The sequence below is a fragment of the Amblyraja radiata genome, chromosome 20, assembly GCF_010909765.2.
Source record: "Amblyraja radiata isolate CabotCenter1 chromosome 20, sAmbRad1.1.pri, whole genome shotgun sequence".
Lineage (NCBI taxonomy): Eukaryota > Metazoa > Chordata > Chondrichthyes > Rajiformes > Rajidae > Amblyraja > Amblyraja radiata.
In genome coordinates this window covers 14,044,614-14,070,607 of record NC_045975.1, presented here as the reverse complement: position 1 = coordinate 14,070,607, position 25,994 = coordinate 14,044,614, and the positions used below count along the sequence as shown (strand labels likewise).

Genomic DNA, 25,994 nt, shown 5'->3' with positions numbered 1-25,994 from the left:
GTTATGTAAAATTGTTGGGCAATTTTTTTATAGTTTTGTAGTATGACGAGCACTGTGTTATTTGTGGTACTTTATCCACATTAAATTCATTAAGGTTCAAGTTATTAATTTGACCAACGTTGAAGAGGGGAGATGTAACGTAATTTAAGGGAAGGGGGAGAATTGTAATTAAAGTAAAGGGGGAGATGTGATGTATATGTAAATGCCAGTGCCCCTTTAATATAAAGGGCTGTGCCTCGTGATCGAGAGCAGGTGACCTTGGAGAAGTGTCCGTGGGTGGGGCAGAATAAATCATACTTACAAGATGTCGGACATGTTTTCCTTCTGCTTGTGCTAGTCACAACAGGGCCTTACGTGGTCTCAAACATTACACTCTGAACCAAGTTTTGAAATTGGATTCTGAGTACATCAGCCGCCTCTGTATTCTGACTCATCCAATCATAAAAACTGTTCCTTGTGTCCCTCTTAATACTGCATTGAGTGAATGAAACATTAGGTTAGAGTTTCTATTTTTGGTTGATACTTTATTAATTTAACTGATCGTAGCTAGACAGGGGAAGACACGAGGCCAGGTATCTGCTCATGGTTACAGAGAGTGAGGGAGAAATATTGATGAGTAATGGTGGAAAACCTATTGCCCAAGCAAATGTACTCAAAATCAGCTGTTCCACGTATGTTTGAAATGACAGCAATATTAAATTTAAGATATAGTTCTGCCATTGGAAGTCCACAGGGCTGAAATCACAAAACACTATTATTGGCTTTCATGGGAATCTCTTTGATTTTCCATTGAACAATTATTGCAGGGTTTCTTTTTTGCCTAATGAACTAAAAATATTTTTCCATATAGTTTTTTCAATTTAATATCTATTGAAAATACAGTATTATAGATAATACAATACTCTCTCAATACATTGTAAATAAATTGGCCTAGATTATGCTCCAGAATGAGACATGAGGGCATTAGTTGTGTCACAGAGATGATCAATTAGCCCAGGCAACGTCTTAAAGGTACAACTCAACTGCATCAATTGTATATAAAGACAATTTATATATCCTAGGTTTTGAATCAGTTATTTGTTCAAGTCCACTCCTTAGAACCTTCGATATGCTATTCTAAGACTTCCAGAAGGCATTTAATAAAGTGCCACATCACAGATTATTGCAGAATATAAAACCTGTTGATTTAGAAGGTATCAAATTACATGGATAGGAATTGGCTGACAGTCAAGAAACCAAGAGTAAGCATAAATGAATCATCTTCTAGTTGGCAAGTTGCAACAAGTAGTTACGGCAATGGGTGTGTGACCTCAACTTTCTGCAATTTATCAACTGACTTGGATGAAGGAACCAAAGGTGTTGTTGCCAAATTTGCTGATAAGACAGATATGAGGGAACATAGAAACATAGAAAATAGGTGCTGGAATAGGCCATTCGGCCCTTAGAGCCAGCACCGCCATTCATCCAAAATCAGTACCCCGTTCCTGCTTTCTTCCCATATCCCTTGATTCCGTTTGCGAACAGAAATTGTGAACATAATAAAACTACAAAGGAATATTGATAGGCTAGCGAGTGATAAAGATCTGGCTGATCAGTTATAGTATGGGCAAATTACTTTTTCTTTTTAATTTAAAGATACAGAGTGGAAACGGGCCCCTTAACCCACTGAGTGAACACTGACTAGCGATTACCCATACACTAGGGCGGCACGGTGGCACAGCAGTAGAGTTACTGCCTTACAGCGAATGCAGCTCCAGAGACCCGGGTTCAATCCCGACTACAGGTGCTGTCTGTTCGGAGTTTGTACGTTCTCCTTGTGACCTGCATGAATTTTCTCCAAGATTTTCGGTTTCCTCCCACACTCCAAAGACGTACAGGTTTGTAGGTTAATTTGCTTGGTAAATGTGAAAATTGTCCCTAGTGGGTGTAGGATAGTGTTGATATGCGGGGATCGCTGGTCAGCGCGGACCTGGTGGGCCGAAGGGCCTGTTTCCGCGCTGTATCTCTAAACTAAACTAAACTAGTTCTATCCTTCAACCTCAGGCCAGTTTACAGAGGCCAATTAACCTGCAATGTGGGAGGAAATTGAAGCACCCAGAGAAAACCCACGCAGTTACAGGGAGTACATACAAACTCCGTACAGACAGCACCCGTAGTCAGGATCGAACCCGGGTGTCTGGCACTGTAAGGCAGCAACTCTACTGCTGCACCACTGTGTTTTTTGGGGGGGGGGGGTAAAGAAAATACATCTACATCGTGTGGGAGATTGTAGAGCTTTACGATATCCAGAGATCTTGGTGTCCTCGTACATAGTTTTCAAAAGGCATGCAGCAGAATATTGCTGTTTATTGAAAGAGGAATTGAATGCTAAGATTGGGGGATTATACTTCATTGGTGAGCAGTGGAGAACCATGTACAGTATTTTTCCCCTTATTTACGGGCGGATGTAAATGTGTTAGACTCTCACTCATCAGATAAATTTATTAGAATACCTGTAATGAACAGCATTGGACTTGGTAGGACATTCAGAAGAGTGCAAAGAGACTTAATTAAAACACAAAGTCCTGAGGGTCTTGACAAGGTGGATGTGAAGAGGATATACGTATCCTCTTGAGAGAGTGAAAGGTTGAAAAAGTGTATGGAACAAGGGGTCACTAATTATAAATGAACGGTCACCATTTAAGGCAGAGATGAGGCTATTATATTTTTCAGAAGTCGAGCCTTGGGAACTCTTTCTCAAAGGTCAAGGGAAGCAGGCTTTGAATATTTTTAAGATAGACGTTTAAATGGATTCTTGATAAGCAAATAATAAGGAGCCAAATGATACAAGTATGTGGCAATAAAGTTCAAATCAGATTAGTCGTGGTCTTATTAAATGACAAATAGGTTCAAGTAGAATGTTCATTGAATTTTTTAAGAAGTTATCTGAGGGGAATTGTTATACTTCTGTTGTATTTTGCTGTTTATTTCAAACCTCTGTTCTTTATTTAAGATTCATTTAGTTTTTTAATATTGGTAACACTTTCAATCAATTTATAACATTTTGTATAATAGACTACTTTTTATGAAGGAGCAGGGAGATCACTTCCATAAGACCTATGGAACTATTTTTAACCTGTAGCACATTACAGCATAATCTTGTAATTATATATTTTCGTTTCCACCATGATGAATAATTAACTATTGTTTATGACTTTGTACTTCAAGTTTCATGTGTACACCGGTCACTGAAAGTTGGCTTACAGGTACAGCAGGCAGTGAAGAAAGCTAATGGAATGTTGGCCTTCATAACAAGAGGATTTCAGTATAGGAGTAAAGAGGTTCTTCTGCAGTTGTATAGGGCTCTGGTGAGACCACATCTGGAGTATTGTGTACAGTTTTGGTCTCCTAATTCGAGGAAGGACATCCTTGTGATTGAGGCAGTGCAGTGTAGGTTCACGAGATGGATCCCTGGGATGGCGGGACCGTCATATGAGGAAAGATTGAAAAGACTAGGCTTGTATTCACTGGAGTTTAGGATGAGGGGGGATCTTATAGAAACATATAAAATTATAAAAGGACTGGACAAGCTAGATGCAGGAAAAATGTTCCCAATGTTGGGCGAGTCCAGAACCAGGGGCCACAGTCTTAGAATAAAGGGGAGGTCATTTAAGACTGAGGTGAGAAAAAACGTTTTCACCCAGAGAGTTGTGAATTTATAGAATTCCCAGCCACAGAGGGCAGTGGAGGCCAAGTCACTGGATGGATTTAAGAGAGAGTTAGATAGAGCTCTAGGGGCTAGTGGAGTCAAGGGATATGGGGAGAAGGCAGGCATGGGTTATTGATAGGGGACGATCAGCCATGATCACAATGAATGGCGGTGCTGGCTCGAAGGGCCGAATGGCCTCCTGCATCTAGTTTCTATGTAATCTATAAGAACATTTAACTTGGCTGCTTTCCTTTTTAATTCGTGAAGCTCTTACTGATTATTATATTTCTTACTAACTTACCCATATTCTACTTTTCACCTTTTATGGATTTTTCAGCATTTGGTTCTGGTTTTAAAAATCTTCTATCGCTAATTTTCATAACATTGTATGCCTTTTTTTTTCAATTTGACACCATTCTTAACTTCTTTAGTATGGATGGATACCTATTTTTGTCGAGTCTCTCTCAATATACCATATCTTTGTTAGGAACTATGAAGTATCTCCTTAAACATCTTTCTCTGCTTCCTCATTACCTTACTTAATCTGTTTTCACAGAATACTATTCATTGGGACGACAGATGGCACAATGGGCTAAGTGTTCGGCTGGCGACCGGAAGGTGGCCGGTTCGAATCCCGCTTGGAGTGCATACTGTCGTTGTGTCCTTGGGCAAGACACTTCACCCACCTTTGCCTGTGTGTGAATGTGTGTGAGTGATTGGTGGTGGTCGGAGGGGCCGTAGGCGCAGAATGGCAGCCACGCTTCCGTCAGTCTGCCCCAGGGCAGCTGTGGCTACAGAAGTAGCTTACCACCACCGAGTGTGACTGAGGAGTGAATGAATAATGCGATGTAAAGCGCCTTGAGTATTAGAAAGGCGCTATATAAATCCCATCCATTATTATTCCTACTTGCATGCCTTTAAGTTTGGTATGTCAAACTACCTATGAAATTCTACCATGTTATGATCACTCTTCACTCTTACTTAGTGTTTTCTCACAACTTCACCATGAAAGAGAAAACCGTTCTTTGGTCTTCTACTCGTGTCTTTCTAAGTGGTGAAGAATTTCTACATCTTGCAGTTAACTGATTTACTCGAAACTGTATAACATAATGAATAATTTATTTCAAAATTAAGTGCCAATGGTTTTAAACATTTTTGTAAGTAATATTGGCATTTATTTTCCAAATGTAATACAAAATATACATGTCATTTTTTTTGTCTTTATTCCTAGAAAGCCATTGTTACAGCAGTCAGAAGGATGTATTAACTCATGAGCATCAGAAGTATTATGCTGATCCAGAGGGAATAGTCAAGTCCTCAGAGGAAAGCGTCATCAAAGAACTTTCTGAATCACCGGGAGACTCAACTGTGGATTCTTCACCATCTGATGTTAAAAGTGAATTCCTTTACTCGTATACCCAGTTTATCTGATGGATATGATAACATTATTTTTTACGTTGAACATACATTTTCATGTGCAGGCTTATTAAACCCAAAAGTCATATTTGTTTATTAATTAAAATTTTGCAATGCACTCTGATGACTCAAATGACTATCTTAAAATAACATTCAGATCAGGAATGTACATAATGAAAGAAAGCAGCAAAATAGTCCTCAAATGAATAGAGAACATTGCATTCAATTTTTGTCTGCCTGCACATAATCCATACCCCTCCATTTCGTGCATATCCATGTGCCTGTCCAAAAGTCTTTTAAATACCAGAATCGTATCTGTCTCCACACCACACCTGGCAATGTATTGCAGGTACTCGCCATCCTCCTTTTTAAAAAAAAAACTTGCCCCACACATTTTCTTTCAACTTTGTCCCTCTCCTTAAAAATGTGCTCTCTGGTATTTGATATGTAGTAAATTAGATTAATGTCGTCGTCGTCGTGGCTATCCCTCGAGGTCGAGGATGATGGTCTATGTTCTGTTGTTTTTACGTTCTGTTTTATGGACTCTCAGGTGGCTTATGAGTCCAATCCTGGCTTTGCAAGTTCTTCGACATTCAGGACGGGTAATTCCATTGCATTCAAACATACAGAAATAATTTAATGCCATTACATTGCTTTGATTTTACACTCAATGGCAGCATGAACCCACTTTTAGTTATATTTGATAAGAGTCACAACTCATGTATGTCACTGTAATAAAATTAAGAGTTATTGGATAAATCGGGGTTTCTTTACAGGCAATAATCAGAGCCATTCTTCCCAAACTGAATTTTAAAAAATAAACCTCATGTTTAACCATCTCAGTTCTAGTTCACTAAATATCAGTGTAAGATGATGACACACTTTGATTATAATTCACCTTTAGATATACTAACCTTAACAATATACCTGGACCAAAAAGATAAACCTGAAAATGTTTGATGGTTTTTACCTGTACTTTTTCATTTTTGGTGAACGTTGCGCTTTGTATTCTGTCAGTTGAGTACTCCAACTTAGTTTTCTGAGTATTATTAGGAAGATCTTAAATAAGTACAGCACAGTGGCACAATGATTGAGCTGGTTGGCACACAGCCAGAGACCCAGGTTCAATCTTCACCTTGGGTGCTATCAGTGCGAGTTTCCAAAAAGGTGCATGTTTGTAGGTTAATTGGCTAATGCAAATTGCCCCTTGTGTGTATGTGGAATGGATTCAAAAGTGGGATAACATAGAACTAATGTGAATTGATCATTGATGGATGGTGAGGACTTGATGGACTAAAAGGCCTATTCCATGCTGTATCTTTCAATCAAATGAAACCACATCTAGGCTGTCTTGTTAGACCTAAAATCACCAAATATGGTTAAGTCCTAAAGATCTTCTGGTATAGATAGAAACTCACTGGGTCAATGCATCTGACCGTGCTATTTCTTAACCGTGGATATTTTCTCCATGGTGTAGCAGGTGATAGAATTTCGAGCAAGGTTGACAAAAATTAGCTTTTTATGTGAAAGCCATATGATAAATCTGGACATTTTAACCGTCTGAAATCAAAACTCAAATGTAGATGTCATTAACATTGACTATATTTCAGAAGAATGCCTTTAGAGTTGCTATATTAATGATGTGGTGATGCTATGTAGATTTTGTTTGTACAGGATATTGTTCCTGTCTAAGTGACTAAGTCAAACTTTTTAAAAAATATCTAAGGGACATTACCAATATTAATATGCTATTCTTGGCAACAGAATTGGATACATGCAAAATCCTGAGCCTGTTTGATGGGTTATTTTTAAGTGTTCAATTCCATTTCTATCAAACTTATACTTTATTTGTTCCAGAAACAGTAGTAGTCTATTCAACCCCTCTTGTACATAATGCCATTTGGTGAGATTAGCACTGAACAAATGAGTATGTTTGACTGCACAACCTTTTATTTTTATGTTCTTACAATTCTTGTTGTGGCAACTGTTAACTCTATTGCTCGATCTGGCTGGAAACCTGTTGAGTCCTGTCTAGTTTAACAGCTATGATTGGCTAGATAGTAGAGTCAATAAGTAAAGAGGAAATAGCTAATCATTTCGGAAAGCTGAAAATAATTAAACATAGTCAATATGGGTTCATGAAAGTTAAATCATGTTTAATAAATTTGAGGATATAGCAGGGAGAGTAAATAGAAGAGAACCTGTAGATGTAGTGCATTTAGATTTCCAAGAGATGTTTGACAAGGTGCCACATAGGAAGATGTACATGGATTCAAGAGAGTTGAGAGCGTTTAATTGTCATTTGTAGCGGGACCCTAACCATACAATTCTTCCTTGCTGCTTATTTACAGACATATTAACTGCAGCAACAACATTGAATAAATATATAATCAAGTAAACCAAATAATGACAGTGCAAGCCAACGTACATAGTACAACCTTAACAAAGTCTATAGTAGTTCTGTTCTAAGAAAGAGTTGTGTCGGGATGGTTTATGAGTATGATGATTGATGGGAAGAAGTTATTCTTGAAGCTGTAGTTAATGGTTTGCAGTCTCCTATACCTTCTTCCTGATTGGAACTGTGGATGAGGGTGATATGGGTCTTTGATATTAGCTGCCATTTTGAGGCAGTGCTTCCTGTAGATCCCTTTGATGGGGAGCTCAATACCTGTGGTGGACAAGGTAATGTCCACCACTTTCTGCGGCCTCCTTCATTTTTGATGGTTTGAATTACAAAACCAGGCCATGGTACAACAAGTCAGTATGCTCTCCACTGTACACGGGTATTCGGTAACATGCCAAATCTTCTCAAACTTCTGAGGAAGCAGAGGTGTTAGTAAGCTTTTTTTGTAATTGCATCAATGTGCTGGGCTCAGGGCAGATCATCATTGATGTGTATGTCCAGGGATTTGAAGCTTTGGAGGGAGTTTGTTAGATTGTATTGATCGTCTTGGAGAAAACAGAATTGGAATAAATGGGACATTTTCAGACTGGAAAGAGGTAACTCGTGGAGTACTGTGAGCCTGTAGTTCCCTGCCTGCAATTATTTAGTATTTACATTAATGACGTAAAGGAAGGAGCTGTATGTAAGGTTTCCAAAGCTGTGATAAGGATACTCTAATTTTGAAGCACGTACAGTGCCCTACATAATGTTTGGGACAAAGACCCATAATTTATTTATTTGCCTTTGTACTCCACAATCTGAGATTTGTAATAGAAAAAAATCACATGTGGTTAAAGTGCACATTGTCAGATTTTAATAAAGGCCATTTTTATACATTTTGATTTCACCATGTTGAAATTACAGCTGTGTTTATATGTAGTCCCTCCATTTCACGGCACCATAATGTTTGAGACACAGTAATGTCATGTAAATTAAAGTAGTCATGTTTAGTATTTTGTTGCATATCCTTTGCATGCAATGACAAAATAATTTGGGCCTGTATTTCGTGGAGTTCAGAAGAGTTGCGGCTGAATTTATTCAAACATGTAATGTAAAGGGGCTTGACAGGGTAGATGATGGGATTTTTTCCACGCATGGGTGTTTCTCAAGCAAAGGCACCATACCACGAAGTCTGGGGGCCAGTCATTTAAACCTTTGTACATAGAAATGTCTTATCATATAGAGAGTGGGAAATCTATGGAATTCAGTTAGACTGGTTCATTAGAAGTATTTAGAGGTTGAGAAATATTTGTTAAATCGACGAATGGAGAGATATGGAGAAACTAAACTAAATGGCACAGAAGAAGAGTTGAGGTCAACATAAATTAGCCATGATTAGATTAAAAGGTGGGGCAGGCTTGAAGGTCCTGATGGCCTACTCCTCCTGTATTTGCTTTCTTGGTTTCCTTTAATTAAATAATCCTGGAATCTTAACGTAACAACAATCTAACCGTACCCACTCATCTCATTTTCTCCATGACAGCCAACCAACCAGAATTTTGAACTCTACTCCCTCACCTCCACATAGGTTTCTGAACACTATTATTAAAATCAGTTGTTCAACATCCTTCCCTTGGTGTATTAGGATGACTACCCTCATAGTCCCCTTTGCTCCAGTCCTGAATGCTACATCATCTAGTTTTTATTCCTACCTTTTCTCATCCTGTTTTCAACCTTACCCAAGAAAATGTCTCATGCTCTCTCAAAATATATTGGCTGAACGACTGACCCCACACCTTCCCTCCCTGGACCCCATAGCATTTTAAATAGATTCCTTTCCTGAATTAAAATGTAGACTGTTGATCCTGGAACAATAAACAAACAGCTGGTGGAACTTTTTTTTATGGTGAGGAGGGAAAAGATTTAAGGGGAACTTTTTTTACACACAGGGTGGTATTTATATGGAACGAGGTGCTGGAGGAGGTAGTTGAGGCAGGCACTATCACAACGTTTAAGAAACATTTGGACAGGTGTATGGATAGGATAGTTTTCGAGAGATATATCGCAAACGCAAGGCAGGTGGCACTAGTGTGGATAGAGCATGTTGGTTGGCGTAGGCGGTTGGGCCGAAAGGCTTGTTTCCACACTATGTTTCTAAGACTTAACTCAGCAGATGCGGCAGCATCTGTAGGAGTTCCTTACTCCCTCCCACCCCCCACGTACACAGATGCAGATCAACCTGCTGAGTTCCTTCAGCAATTTTTTTTAGTCGTCGCCTGTGGTACTACCTCCCTTTACAATCTGCATCATCGCTCTGAACTGAGAAAAAGTAATGCATTTGACCCTCTCAATCATGCAAACCAGCTCATATCTACAGTGTCTTTGTGCTCCCAAGGTTCATGGCCATCTCATGGATCCCAGTGAGAGCTATTTATTATTGGGCACATGGTTCAGACGAGACTTTTTGCGTTTTGAAGTAATCATTATCTCTTTTGACCTTTGATATTAATATATTACTGTTTGTAACTATAATCATGGCAGAACTCAACAGCACTGATGAACGAGAAATTTTACAACATTTGGAGTCCGATGAAAATCCATCTGCTGCAGACGAAGCTTTTGAGAATACCTGGCCCTCAGAAAAAGACCTTCTTGGAGCTTTTGAAGGCGTATTTGAAGCTAAAGGTCATCGAGTTGATCTACAGGGTATTCGGGTTTTAAAGAAAAGTGTTCAGGATGGAGTGCCTGGATCCTGCTTTGGAGATTGTGAAGATAACGATGATGAGGTTGAATGGGTAAGAAAGGAAACTTTTGTTGTCGTGACATTGCTCCCTGTTATTGTCAGTGGAATAGACTGGGTATTTTTTATTGGGTTCACTTGGTTGTATTTTCCATAATCATTAAGTAATTTAAATTTATCAACAGTAGTTTTTGCAAGGCATATTTGTGTAATTCTACTACCTGCATTTGGTTACTATGATTCCAATTTAGTTTATCAGCTGGAAATTCTGGATATGGGTTAAATATGTTTGCACTTTCTGAAAACAAATAATATTTGTGCAAAATGTATGTTAAAATTTCACAATCGTGGTTTTGAATTTTCCATCCATCTGTAATTGAGATACTCTGCTGTAATGAAAGGCTTCATATCAGCCTGTGTATTTTTTTAATCCATTTAGTGATTGAGATGTAACCAACCAAAGTCTCTCTCATAAATTTTGAACCTTTTCTTTAATTTGAACCTGCATAGTTATTTTAAAATTTGCAACTTTTTCAATCTCCATGAAAATAGTTATTGAGATATATCAATCCAGCTTGAAAATCCCAGACATAGTTGCACATAAAGATGAGGCTCCAAAATCTGTTTGTTGAGTTGATTCCTCCCTTGTTGATAACCAGCTAAAATTTGAACACCAGTATTGAGTTGAATTAAAGATAAGATTTTTGGAGTACATACTTAGGTTTTGATCACACATTTAAACTTCCATTTTTGTTGAGTTACTTGATATCTCGATGAGATCAAATAACTTGAGTTTGCTCTATTACAATCATGCTGATACCATCATGGGCAATGCTCAACTACAACTTGGATGAACTTATTGAGCCATTGAGAAAAGCCTATTTTGTATTAAAAGTTGCCTGCAGTTCAATTTTGTATGAGGAAATTCTGCTAGGCTGAAAAGCCACACTTCTTTAACTCCATCAGATGCACAGCATTGTAAGGATCCCCAAACCATATTGCAAGGATCTTCAACCATTGAGCATATACTTTTAAAACGTCTACTCAACCATATAAAATCCAAAAGATACCAAAAGATTATTGAGCAAAATTAATCATATTATTTTAGAGTAGGTAATTTGACTTATTTTATTTCAACCCTTATGTTGGAAATAAGGAGATACAGCTGAAAGGCATATGGGTGTGAACATTGTAGGTGTATTTTTCTCAAAATAACATCTATCATCTAAAAATGTAGTTTAGTTGTTACTATGTTGCTTTCAGGCATATAAACCATTTGGGCCATCAAGTATTTGCTGGCTCTCAGACCAATCCCATTTTCCCCGCTGATCTCCCTGTAACTTGTTCAATCATATTAAAACCCCCCTGATTCTCTTATCAGCCACCTTCACTTGGGGTAATATATAGTGACCAGTTACTGAATGATCAGCGCATCTTTGGGGATATGGAAGGAATCTGGAGCACCCAAAAACCAGCGAGTACAAACTTCACACACAGCACAGACTGCAGAATCAAACCTAGGTCACCAGAGGTTTGAGACAACTGGCCTTACTGCAGTAATACTGTGCCTTCCCATTCAACATCTATCGGTCCAGATTTAGGGGGGCGTGACTAGGATAGAAATACTGTTTGCTGAGAAACCTAAGGATTTCTGGATTGATATATTTTAATTTTGAAATCTTATTGTTGCGGTCAGCGATTCTGATTTCCTCCACAGAGTGGTGCTATTTGCCATTACCTTCCATAAAATTAAAACAAATAAGTCGAATTTATGAAAATTTAAGCGATGTGTTAACTCTTAACACTATAAAATGCCTTTAAAATCAATGCTTGGTGCAAGTTTTTAATGGTGTCCCTGGCCATAATAATATTTCAAGTATTTATACCAGAAAATCCCAAGCCAGTCTTCAAAATATGAGAGAGTTTAAAAGAAAAAAAGGTGCAAGTTTAGTCGTGTTAATTCATCTTTATCTTTAGTCATAGATGTATATTTCAATCTTTACTTAGTACAGGTGCACAACCTTTTATCCGAAAGCCTTGGGACCAGACACTTTTCGTAATTCGGAATTTATCGGCTTTCGGATTGGAAGATTTTTAGCGTAGATTTTAACGGCTGGCTCAGTGGTAGAGTGCTCGGCTCATATCCGCAAGGTCGCGAGTTTGCGCCTCGATCCCGGCAGTTACTCGATCGCGAGTTTGAGTCTTCAATGTAGTTTTTTCTTGCAGAATAGGAGAGAATAGGGAGGGTTAGGCTGGGATCATTCTCTGCGAGATGATCTTAGTGCGGGAGATAAGTGTAGGAGAGGTGTACTGACTGTGTGGGCAGAACTTTGGAAGTGATTGCCCACCATTCTCAAAAGCCGCTGTGTCTCCCTGTCCCTCCAACTCCAGAGGAATCCGCTCCCCCGATGGGCCGCTACAGCCCACAGCCCGAGCTGCGCCCCCTCATCCGCTACCCGGGTTCCTCTGGAGTTGGAGCGGGGCTGGGCTAGAGTTGCTGCTGGCTGTGAGTCTCTGGGATCTCCGTGCTTGCAGTCGGTGTCCCGTTGGTCCTGACGTCTCCGGCCTCCCCCCTGGACAGGAGCTGACAGGACGTCTCCGGCCACCCCCCTGTACAGGACGTCTCAGCTCCTGTACAAGGGGGTGGCCGGAGACATCACAGCCCGAGCTGCGCCCCCTCATCCGCAACCCCAAGAACAAGACGTACCTTGCACACCATCAGCTTCTGTCCTTACGGGGAGCGTGTTCCTCTGGAGTTGGAACGGGGCTGGGCTGCTGCTTGCTGTGGGTCTCTGGGATCTCCGTGCTTGCAGTGGGCCTGGGGGTCGGTGTCCCGTTGGTCCTGACGTCTCCGGTGACTGGCACTGACCTGCTGGCATCGCCGACGTGAAGACAGTGCAAAGCCCCCGCGCCGGTGCAATGGGCGGGGAGCTGGAGAGGGGAGGGAAGGGGTCACACACATGGCCGGGAAGCAGAGGGGTGTAGGTGGGGTGAAACTGAAGGGAGCGACAATCTGCTGCTGCCTGCCCGCTGAGTTAAAAAGTTCCCACGCAAGACACACGATACACTGTCTACCGTGGGAACTTTTTAACTCAGCGGGCAGGCAGCAGCAGATTGTCAATTATTAACCCTCCCGCGCAATATACCCTCACCTTCTCTTTTATGAATGGGGATCCCCTTTCTTCGAGGACTGACCGAGGTTCCGCTGTCACCTCTGCGGGCCGCCCTCGGTGAACGTCTTCAAGGACCTTTCTTCAAGGACCGAAAAAATGTCCACTATTCGGAGCTTTTCGTTATTTGGATGTTCGGATAAAAGGTTGTGCACCTGTACTATGTATCGTGTTTTCCTTTCTTGGAATTCGTTTGGTAAGAATTATTTAATATGGATCACATCATAGCAGAAGTTGGGAGATTTTTGTCAGGTGTTTTGTTTTCACTCACTGGCTATATAATTTCTCACTGTTGACAATAAATTCAAGACCATTGATTATAACAAAAATAGAAATTGTAATTAAACCAAAATATGCTTTATTAGTGCCTTAACGTTTAATCTTACCACTGTTCGTCCTCTTTTGGAAAAGATAACCGTTCAAGTTAAACGTGTTAAGAAGTCAAGGATGGAGAGCACAGATGCACAGGATTACAATACTCAAAATGGTGAGAAGAGTGAAAATTATTTGGTAAATGAGGAAGCCGATGTCCATTACCAGTCTGCATTTGAAATAAGTGGGCCTAAAATACCCTCTCCAGGGCCTCAAGGTAAATTGGGTGCTTTATGTAAGTTTGTGATCTAATGTTAATTTGCTCTGCAGATATATTGTTTTTATTATATGATTAGTATGGATTATTTATGGGTGGATTCTAAATGAAAATTTGGCAATTATTCTTAAAGGTACATGCTATTTATGGTGAGAACTGATATTTACTGCATTCTAAAATAAGGCAAGCGGAGACATTTTCTGATCATTGCCCATTTAAAATTTGGCCTTCCAGATTACATCATATTGAAGTTTTTACTTTATTCACAGCAAGTCGGTTTTATTTGAAATATATTCAAGAAGTAGATGATGCAATGTCATAGATTTGTTTTAAGTTTAAAATATATTACAATTTCAAAGTAAATGGATTTTAGGGCAGCACAATGCGCAGCAGTAGAGATGCTGCCTTACAGTGCCAGATACTCGGGTTCAATCCTGACCACAGGTGCTGTCTGTACAGAGTTTGTACGATCTCCCTGTGACCACGTGGGTTTTCTCTGTGCTCTGCATTCAAAAGTTTCAAAGGTCTTTTATTGTCACATGTACCAATTAAGGTACAGTGATATGCGAATTACCATACAGCCACACTGGGAAAAAAACAAGACACACAACTACTTAAAAATTAACATAAACATCCACCACAGTGAATTCCCCACACATTCCTCACTGTGATGGAAGGCAAAAAAGTCCAATCTTCTTCCTCTTTATTCTCCCTCGGTCAGGGCAGTCGAACCATCTGTCGGGACGATCAAAGCTCCCGCAGCCGGCGGTCGAAGCTCCCGCAGCGGGGCGATCGAAACTCCCGCGGCTTGGATTTCCCGAAGTCGGTCTCTGACCAGAGACCGCAGGGCTCCGCGATGTTAAAGTCCCGCGGTGGAGCTCTCGTATTCGGTCTCCAGCAATGGCCACCAACTCGCCGCAGTGCGGACGGAGATACCATACGGGAAAAAATTGCATCTCCGTCGAGGTAAGAGATTAGAAAAAGTTTTCCCCCACCCCCCACATAAAACAAGCTAAAGAACACTAAAAACGTACATTTAGCACATACTATTAAAACACAAAGTAGGAAAGGACAGCCATTGCTGGCGCCACACTCCAAAGATGTACAGGTTTGTAGGTTAATTGGCTTCTGTAAATTGCCCCTAGTGTGTAAGATAGTGCTAGTGTACGGGGTGATCACTAGTCAGAGCGGACTCAGTGGGCCGAAGGGCCTATTTCCACGCTGTGTCTTTAAACTCTAAAGTTAACCTTATTGGTGAATGTGTACTGCAATAATACTCCAAATTCTATGTTCTTTCATTAATCCAGATAAGTTAGTATATAAGGTTGCATTTTAGTTGTCTTAATAGTATTTCACCTTTCAGGAAAAAGGAGAGATTACGCCAGACTCGGATGGCCTAGTCCTGATGAATGTCTGAAAATCCGAAAGGTTCAGCTCACAACTGTTGCAAGCACATGGCTCGCAGTTTCCACCAAAAATATAGAGTAAGCTGCCTCCATTGCTTCTCCTTAAAAATAGCAAACATGTTTTATTAAAGGCTAGCAACTTAACTTCTTCTTCATTGGTAGTAAGCTTCTCTTAATTGTATTCATAGGAATTCACACAGTGTCTGGCATCCTTGAGGAGTTTAGGTTACATGGACTGGAAATGTTATTACTGAGCGGATAATAAAGTACATGCTGAAATAGCATAATTTAAATTGATGTTGAACATGCTTAAAGTACAATCAATTTAATAAACTTGGTTAAATCCTGACTAGATTATAAATGTAAATACCAAAAATCATCAGGTGCTGAAAATGTGAAAGTAATACAGAAAAATGCTGGAAACATTCTTCAGGTTAGTTAGAATTACAGGAAAGAGAAACAACATTTGTCGTCGAGGTTCTATCGTAGAAACTTGGAAGTCGAGGAAACAAAGTATTAAGTTGCAGGGAAGGTAGAGATGGGTAATCAGTACGAGGGTGGTCATTTAGTCTGAGTTAATAAAGGTAGTTAGAGAGAGAGCATAGTTTGTCATTAAAAATTATGACGTGGAAAGAATAAGAATAAAAGTCATGATTGGTGAATTGTTTTTAAACTAAATTAATTGAAGTTTTTTGATGAATGAATGTTGTGCAATTAATTAATGTTGTATGAATAGATTTTTAAAAGGCATTTGATAAAATATAAATCAATGTAATAAAACTGAAACCATTGATAGTGGGAGCAACATATATACATCAGAAGTTAATAGCTAATAAAGAGTTTAGTAAAATAACTGGGTTTTATATTTTGGGGAAGTATACAGAGGTATCCTTCAGGTTGTGTCATGAACCACTATTGATTCCAATTTTCATTAATGATATCGACTTGAGTACACAGCACAGTTCCAAAATTTGTAATGATGCAAAGCTTGAAGGTGTCCTAAACATCACAAAATACTTAAGTGCCTTCAAGGGGTTATAGATAAGCTAATAGAATGACCAGGTGCATAGCAAATAAGATTTAAAACTGCGAAAATTAGATGAGACAGTAACGATTGAATTAAAGACTTTTGAAAGGATGCATGATGAGAAAGCTAGGTGTGTATGTACATGGTATTAACAAATTAGTTGATAACGCAAATTATGTTACTTAATTATGAATAGAGGCATTGACCATGGTCTTGTACCCATTTTGATTTGTTCTTTTGTAACAAATATCTGAACAATGGATTTTTTTTTGCACTCGCAGTGGGCCAATAAATCTTTTTGCAAACAGAATCACGTTGGTTTATTGTATTCAAAAAAAGGTTGACACACCATTTTGTTTTACAACATGGAAGGAAGAAATTCAGCAACTGTTTGCTAATTAGGCCCACTCTTTTACTCTCTCCCTATAATTCCAATGTTCGGATGCTTTTAACAAAAGAATAAATCAAAATGGGTACAAGACTAATATATTGGTGGTGGTTTCCAATTATCTAAATTTTCCCATATTGACCTCACGCAAGTTCAAGTTCCACCAGTGTGAACACAAATTCCATTGATTCTCAAGTTTAAAAAAAATCTATGACAATTTATTTTGCATTTTCTTTCCAGTATTACGGAACATATTGACTTTGCCACATCCCTGCAAGAACCAGCGGTGGAACCTGTTTGTAATGCCAACCTCCATGCCAGTATGCACACTTTAGATCATTTATATGGTGTGGCAAGTCGACTCAGTATACATTATACTGGAGAAAGGCAATTGAAAGAGGTACGCTGAATGCAGAAGCAGATTATCTGTCTTGAGACTCTTAAGATATTCTTTCTGCATAATTTCACTAAATGTGTTGAGTTAACCAATGTTTTGAATCAACCAAAGACATTACTCTGCAAAAGCTCACATCCTCCCTGCCTCAAAGTAGTCAAATAATTTCCAGTCATGTTACTGCTTCCAGTATGTTTGGGCTCATTGTCTTGCAGAAGAATGAACTGCCGGCCCATGTGTTTTGAGGCATTGGTTTCAACTTGAGCAGATAGGATGTGTCTATACACTTCAGGGTTCCTGTGAAGCCATGTGTCCCAAACATTATGGTGCCCTGAAATGGGGGGACTATGTATAAACACAGCTGTAATTTCTACATGGTGAAGCCAAAATGTTTAAAAATACCCTATAATAGAATCTGTCAATGTGCACTTTAACCACATGTAATTTTTCTATTACAAATCTTAAATTGTGGAGTACAGAGGCAAATAAATAAATGATGGGCCTTTGTCCCAAACATTATGGAAGGCACTGTAGCTTTAAGATGAGTGAGGAAAGGTTTAATAGGGACCTGAGGGAGCAGCTTTTTCACACAGCGTTGTGGGTAAATAGAATGAGCTGCAGGTGAAGTAATTGAGGCAGGTACAATAACAGGATTTAAAAGACATTTGGACATGTGCTCAAATAGGAAAGATAGAGAGGGATATGGGCCATGCATGGACAAAATGGGATTAGCTTGGATGGGGCACCTTGGTCAGCATGAATGAGTTCGGCCAAAGGACTTGCTTCCATGCTGTATTACCCTATAACTATAAAATGTATAATTCACAACTGATTCCTATGCATCTCTGTCTTGTAACCATTCATAATGGAGAAGGATCATTCTGGATGGTATTGAAAAATTTGGAAACACTCGGAAACTTTCAAGTAAACAATGGAAGAAACGCACCTCCTCACAAACTGACCATTCGTCAATACTGCGTAAAAGTCTGCCTAAAATGTGTAATAATTACTTGTAATTTTTTTTTAAATCATATCTCTCTAAGTAATTTTAACACCTCTGACCATGAGAGATTTATAAAATTGTTCAAAAGTTGTAAGTTGTCAAAGACTATGAGAGTGTTTCAGGGATGTGGCCATAGGATAACGCTGAGAAAGGCTTATTCATTGATCAGAGTCTGCTTGGGTGTGCTGGGTTAGCTTGATCAATCCTCCACATCTAGAAAGAGTAAATCCATGCGAGTGACTACTTCAGGCAGCAAGTCTGGGCAGTGTATTTGGTCCAGGATAATTGGATCCAACATCTAACCTCAACAACATTAATAGTAATTTTAAAATTCTGTATAGAAATCTTGTGTGAAATGGTGGTTATTTGGAAATCTTAGGAAAAATATGGTGAAGACATGAGATTAATTTGTTCAGCGTTAATTCTGATCTGGGCTGTATGCGCATTAGGATCATTATTTACTTATTAACTTTCAGTTATTTAACATGAAATTTGGCATAAATTTTATATGCCAAATGAAGTAATTTTGTTCACCATCTTTCCTTCAGGCTTGATCTACATTTGTGATTTTTGCATGCATATCTTTGATTATAGCTAAAATTTGAGTTTTGTGAACTCCAGATAATTTTGAGTAGAGCAGACAATGAGGATATAACACAGGCTTTGGGATGAAGAAAGAAAACCTTTTCCATTCGCAGGATGATTGTTAATCAGAGTTCAGAATTTAAGAACAAAAATAGAAAATAACCAGTGATAAGAGCACCATTTTAGTTTCATCTAATCTGCAATGATGGGTCATTTTGTTTTCCAACAGGCTTTACAAAACCTGGGCAAAGGGAAGTATCCACCTCAACCGTTTGAGCAAGTTGGAACACGAATCGCCAAAGAATTAGAAAAAGTAAGTTACTTGATGTAATTTCATTTGGATTATAGTTTTAAAATCCAAAGTACGGTTATGAAAATGTTAATTGCGGTTTTATTAAAAAGTCTCTATTATTGTGTATTGAACCAACCATGGAAAATTTAAGATGCATGTTTAATATGAAACAAAATGAAGTACAAGAAAAGCAGACTATATCTCACTGAAATAAAAGTATAATTTTTTGTTTAACATTCATTTCCCACTGTTGATTTCTGTCTGATTTTTGTCTACAAGGAAGTGATTGAATCAACTTGCCTGTGTACACATTCCATGGAATAATATGAAATGCGGGTTTGGATCTGCAGGTTATCACTCAGTAATTTGTGAATAGTTATATGAGATCAAAACATTGTGCCAGTTTGAAATGTTATACTTGCCAACAGTTTGATTAAAATCTTGGGAACAAGTCATCTTTGTCAATTCTTGCATTACTCCTTGTGATTCTTACGTGGATGTTACGAGACTGCACTCTTTATATGTGTGTGTTTTTAATGGCTTCAAATATTTATTTTCATATTTCGTATGGAACTAGTGAATGCACTCCTCTGAACTTAGCACGGCATTGAAAGCATTATTTATAGGAACAAATCTACTGCAGAATGAAAACGAAAGTTTTCTGTGAAAATTTACATTACTCAAATCTAAAAATTTTCAAGTTGCATGCACTCATTTTATATTCCTTATTTCAATAGAATCAAACATCATGGGTGACTACAAGTATGGCAGCACTGTACTGGAGGGTTAAAGGTCAAGGGAAAAAAGCTATTGATTGTCTACGTCAAGCACTGCATTTTGCTCCTTACCACGTGAAGGTGAGTATTAGCTTGTATTATTACTTAGTGAAGTACTGTCGAAATGTAATTTAAGGTTAATGTGACCCAAGTCAAGGTGACAGATAATGCCACTATGAAGAGGTGCTTTTACATAACCGTCCAATTTATATAGTAAGATTGCTGCTAAACCAGTCCATTTGTGGTTAAAATTAGAAAAAATATGACATTTTTTGTTGTACTTTGTGCTGACTTTGTTCTGACTGGCACTAACTATGTACTTCTGGTTTGACCAACGCAAATCACTTAGTGCATCTGGCATGATTTTCACAAGTGCTTGCTGTGGTATTGAGATATGATTTTTTTTTTAAAGTAACTGCAGATGCTGGTTTATACCAAAGGTAGACACAAACTGGATTAACTCAGCAGGTTAGGCAGCACATCTGGAGAAAATGGATGTGTTGTTTCAGGTCAGGTACCTTCTTCAGAATATTGAGATATGGTCCATTTCCATGGGTAAAAAAAACATTTGGTTGTTCAAGACAAGTTCTACTACGGCCTAGGATCCTAGATGCACAGAAACCTTAGGGCCATAGGTCTAGAGGGTAATTCCAACCTGTTGCAGAATTTCTTTTTTGGTCCTCGCTGATCCACCATGCAATGCTTTAAAATTAATTTTATCATCTTCCATGTGGAACAATATTTCCAATATCTGTCTTAAATTTTTCTTTCGTAATACTGAACCTGTACCATCTTGTCTCCTCCCTATGCTTATTTTTGAATCTCTGTGACATCTTTTTTTTAGATGAAGAAACAGAAAATCAGAAGCCCAATCATTTTATTTGTCTTCAACATTTGTAATAATACTAATCAATGTTCTCTGCATTCTGTAATGATCCCTGATGTTGCACTATGCAGAACTGTGTGTACTTTTCCAGGTATAGCTTAACCATGACCTCGCGAATTTGAGTCATTGTAATAACTTGGGATTATATAACAGGTGGAGGAAGGCTTCGTGAATCATGACTTTTGTGGTCCTGGTTTGACAGACACCTTTAATATCCATCTGTTACTTTGTTAATTCCCACCTCACACTGTGTGACATGTAAATCAAAAACTCTCCATGATTCAATTTGCCTCGTATCATTGCCTGTCCTGCTGAGTTACTCCAGCATTTTGTGTTTATTTTCGGTGTAAACCAGCATCTGCAGTTCCTTCCTACACAGTTCTATTTACTGCCGTGGAGTTTAAATGAATAGCTTATCCCTTAGCTTCATATTTCTCTTTCCTTGTGCCATCATTAATTTACTGATAAAATAAGTTTTAATTGCCTTGTCTTTTCATTCTTTTCCATGTAATGTAGAAAGTTATTGAGATGCAGAAATGCCAAAATGTTAGTACATCTTGACGATAGCTTTAATGTGTCTCGATTTCACTGCGTAGCTCGCTGATCAAGAATCTTCATCTGCAAAGGTTCCATTCAGCCTTAATCTCTCTTCGCCTTAGAATTTAATGCTATTTTATCTTGCATCGAACATTAATTTATTCAAGATGTTTACTGTCTACTTCAGTCAACGCACAAAGTTACCATTAAAGGACGTAGAAGATGAAGCCATCATGTTCAGGAAGATATGTTTCTTCTTGTGGGAATGTTCCTATTTAGCTTTCCTTCGAGTGCTGAAATGATCTCAAAATATTGAAGTTTTATTTCTTATTTTTTTGCAAGTCCATTTAATTCCGGGATCCATAGTATATAGAATAGTAGTGCAGATGAACAGGCCCTTCGGCCCACAATGTCTGTACCAAACATGGTGCAATGTTAATCTTCTCTGCCTGCATATGCTCAATATCCCTCCATTCCAAGCATTTTCACATGCCAGTCTAAAAAGCTTTAAATGACACTCTCATATCTGCCTTCACCACCAGCCCTGGCAGCCCATTTCAAACTACCACCATTCTGTGTTAAAAAAAAACTTGTCCCACATATCATCTTTAAACTTTCCTCCTCTGATCTTAAAATTATGCCCTTTAGTCTCTAATATTCCCACCTTGAGTAAAAGGTTCTGACTGCCCATCCTACCCATGCCTCCCTTCATTTTATGTAGTTCTACCTGGCAGAACTTCTGGTATCCTAGATAAAACAATCTAAATTTGTCCAACCTCTCGTTTGAGCTAAAATCCTCTAATCCAGACAACATCCTGGAAAACCTCTTCTACGCCCTCTCCAAAGACTCCACATCCTTCCTACATGGGGGCGACTAGAACTGCACCCAATACTCCAAATGGCAGCTTCACCAAAGTTCTGCAACACCTGTTTCTTATATTCAATCCTTGACCAATGAAGGCAAGCAAGCCATATGCTGCCTTTACCACTCTATCTACCTGTCTTACCACATTCAGGGAGCTAAGTTCTTGATCCCAAGATCTCCCTGTACGTCAATGCTGTTGATTCTCTTATTAATTCTAAACTTAGCCCTTACATTCGACCTTCCCAAAGTGCAACACCTCACATTTGCTCGGTTTAATCTCCATCTGCCATTTCTCCACCCAAATCAGTAACTCGTCTTTCTCCTGCTGCGTCCTTTGGCAGCCTCCTTCACTGTCCGCAACTCATCTACATTTTCATCCGAGTCATTTATATATATCACAAAGGTCAAACACTTGATCCGTGTGGAACACCACTGGTTGCAGACCTCCAGCCAGCATAACATCCTTCCACCACTGCTATGGGTAGGTCAGTTCTGAATCCCAAGCTACCAAGTCACTGTGTTTGCATCTTAATCTTCCGGATCAATTTGCCATGAGGACGAGTAAAGCATTTGATAAAGTCCTTGAAAGGAAAATCCACTACCCTACCCTCATCAATCTCCTTCCTCACCTTGGTGTCAAAAGAAACTCAATCAAGTTTGTAAACCAACCTGCCGTGGACAAAGAAATGCTGACTGTCCCTAATTAGCCTATTCTCTTTCAAATGCAAGTACATCCTATCCCAAATAATTTTCTCCAATGGCTTCCCTGCCACAGATGTGAGGCTCACCGGCCTATAATTTCCTGGTTTATCTCTACTTCTTAAACAAAGGAACAACATTGCCTACTGTCCAGATACAAATATCTTTATCAATGCCCCTGCAATCTATTCTCTTGCATCTCTCAGTAACCTGGGATAGATCCCTGGGGATTTATCCACATTAATACTACAAGAGGCCCAACCATCTCCTTTTAGAGCTCAAATTGCATATTAGTATATCCTACATTGATTTCACTATCCTCTATGTCCATCTCCTTGATGAATACTGATGCAAAGTCCTTGTTTAGAACCTTGACTATATCCTCTGACTCCAATATTAAATTCCCCCGCTTTATCCTTGAGTCACCCGACTTTCTCCCCAGTTTCTACTTTCACCCTCTTGTTTATTAATGTGTCCAGAAAACATTGGGATCAAGGGAATAATGTATAGTGCAAGGTGAAGTCCAATTAAAGATAGTCCAAGATCTCCAATGGAGATAGATGTTAGCTCAGGACCGCTCTCTCGTTGTTGATAGGATGGACAAAATGTTTCATTGGCTGTAAAGTGCTTTGGATCCTCCAGAAATGAACATGAAATGTATTGTATAAATACAGATCTGTCTATATTCTCAATTCCCTCTCTTTTGATTTGAGCAGGACGTACCTCTCATAAGCTTGGCAAACATTTTTCACAATGCCAAACTGTGGGATGATGCACTTGTGGTTGCTTCAATGGCAGTGGAAATCGCTCCACATTTTGTTGTAAATCACATTACCCTGGCTAATGTCTATGTGGGAATGGTAAGTGACCAAGCTTGATTAGTATGTTGTCCATGGTCAATTACGATGGCAGAATTTCTGTTTAAATTGATTTAAAACCAGATGCATGTTATAATGTGTTGCCTTAAGTGCATTCTCTGTTTCAAAATATGAAAATGTTTGCAAAATTGGCAGGTAGGGATATTTATTTTTGTATGTAATTGATTTCCCTCATTAAATCTAACTTGCAGTATTTTATATCTTGAATTTGGAAACTTAAAGATCACGTTTCATAATAGGCCCAGTATACTACAGTGACATAACATGTTTTTCATGTAATACATAGATGAAACACCCGCTGTAACTACAGTTTCTGGTCACCAATATCAATGCCACCAGAGCTTTGGAAAGAAATATGGAACCACCTTGAAGAAATTGTTACTGTGGTTTAGTTTCCTTACACATTGCAGTATAACACATAACGGAATATCCCTCTTGTCAGAAACTGACAGCCACATGTTATCAACACGTTGGCTGTAAATCACATTTGGAAATAGAGTCATTAAGAAAACCAAAATGCCCAAGTTGGAATCCTCATCCCTTTGACCCTGGTGGGACCAAAGGGAACTGGGAGGTGGAGTTGTTCTCGTGAACCACATGGAGCTGAAGATGGTATTTGCAGAGAGAACACTTATTCACAAAACAATCACCCACGTTGTCTCTGCATTATGGAGAGGCACCCTTTCTGTGCAGTAAATGCAGTACACTCGAAGATGAGCATGCATGAGCATATTAGCTTTGAGTAGGTGGAGATCTGATCTGTCAATCTTGTCACCAGCAAAAAAAAAGCAAGACACATTTAGACAGGTGCGAATAAAAGAAGAGTTGTTGGAGGAATTCATCCAACTCAGATGAAGGGTCTCCACTCAAATCATCCACTGTCCATTTTCCGCTACAGACTGCCTGACCCGCTGAGTTCCTCCAGCTTCCAGTATCTGCAGTCTCTTGTGTTTACATCTGGGCAGATTATAGTTAGAAAAAGGCATACCATACATAGGCATGGGATGAATACAAACTGGAAACAAAGTGCAGCAAATTAAATTCACTGGTCAAAGCAAGAGAAGGAACAAGTACCACAATATAAAACTATCTAATACAGAGGATGTTCTGGTTGTATTTGAACCAAGGATTGTTCCACATATTCTAATTTAGAAAATCAGGATATGTGAGATCCAGATTCCCAGACCAAAACCTTATATCTGATGACAATTATGACAGATAGTTTAAGCTGGGAGGAAGTTGAACCAAGGAGAGACCACTTATCAGACCTGAAGCAGAAGTTGTGAAGATATATTTGGTAGAAGTTGATGTTGAAAGGGGGCATGCATCCTTGGTGAAAAGATGATACGGGTTGAAAAAAAAACACACCATAGTCACCGACACATTCGGAAAGTTCTTAACTCCTATGAAATGATGATTCAGTGCTCAAAGGTTGTTATTCTGTCTGTTCCACAGGAAGAGTATGACAAAGCAATGCAGTGGTATGAATCGACTTTGAAATTACAACCAGAGTTTGGTCCAGCAAAACATGTCCTCCGCACGATCCAATGTCATTTATTAATGAAAAAACAGAGGCGCTCTCCATAAGGGTAAAAATATGTAATTCCTGCTTCAGACCATTTTAAAATGGCACAAATCTAGTTTCATTCGGGGGTGGTGGGGTGGGTTCATTTGAGCAAATTTAGTTGATGGAAAATAAAATGAGCTGCGGAACAAAGCTTAAGAAGAGCATTTTAACTATCACACCTTTAATATAATTACTGGGGGAGAAATAAAGTGTATTAAGAACAGATGACAGTTGTCATGATTATATATTTCAGCTGATAATGTACAAATGTTTCAGAGTGTTTTTTTTAATGGGGAATCAGTGTCAAGAAAGTGCAGTTTCTAAATCCTTGTGGGAGATAATGGGGATTTGTGTGAAGATGAACAATAAAACATTTCTTAATGACTGAAGTTTTTATATTGTTTTCTTCGATACATCGGTCATGTAGTAATTGAAATGTCCAGCAGGTGCTGCTGAAGAGACAGGGAAACTCCTGCTTCATATTCATAATGGGCAAAGATCCCATTCAATAGGAAAAGCAACACTATGAAAATATTCAAAATTCTGAAGCACCAAAGTCTCATTACACATTATACTTTGTTCTCAAAAATGTAAAAGGGTTTACACGAGAAACTAAATAGAGGTCCCATTTATGAGAATAATATGAGTAAACAGTGATTCAAATGTTTTAAATTACCAAGTTTCTTCTGCTAATCGTTACATTGA

At 38.8% G+C, this 25,994-nt stretch overlaps 1 protein-coding gene across 2 annotated transcripts in view; it reads left to right on the top strand.

The window, feature by feature from the left end:
* ttc17 (tetratricopeptide repeat domain 17) overlaps positions 1-25,674 on the top strand; it is a 69,323-nt gene extending 43,649 nt beyond the window's left edge. For both annotated transcript variants that reach the window (XM_033038890.1, XM_033038891.1), the window contains 9 exons: positions 4,920-5,084; positions 10,029-10,282; positions 13,809-13,986; positions 15,350-15,470; positions 17,048-17,207; positions 19,019-19,102; positions 19,819-19,938; positions 23,561-23,704; positions 25,178-25,674. In XM_033038890.1, the coding sequence (XP_032894781.1) occupies positions 4,920-5,084; positions 10,029-10,282; positions 13,809-13,986; positions 15,350-15,470; positions 17,048-17,207; positions 19,019-19,102; positions 19,819-19,938; positions 23,561-23,704; positions 25,178-25,309 (1,358 nt within the window). In that variant the 3' untranslated portion in view covers positions 25,310-25,674. The remainder of the gene's footprint in view (positions 1-4,919; positions 5,085-10,028; positions 10,283-13,808; positions 13,987-15,349; positions 15,471-17,047; positions 17,208-19,018; positions 19,103-19,818; positions 19,939-23,560; positions 23,705-25,177) is intronic.
* Positions 25,675-25,994: the final 320 nt, after the last annotated feature.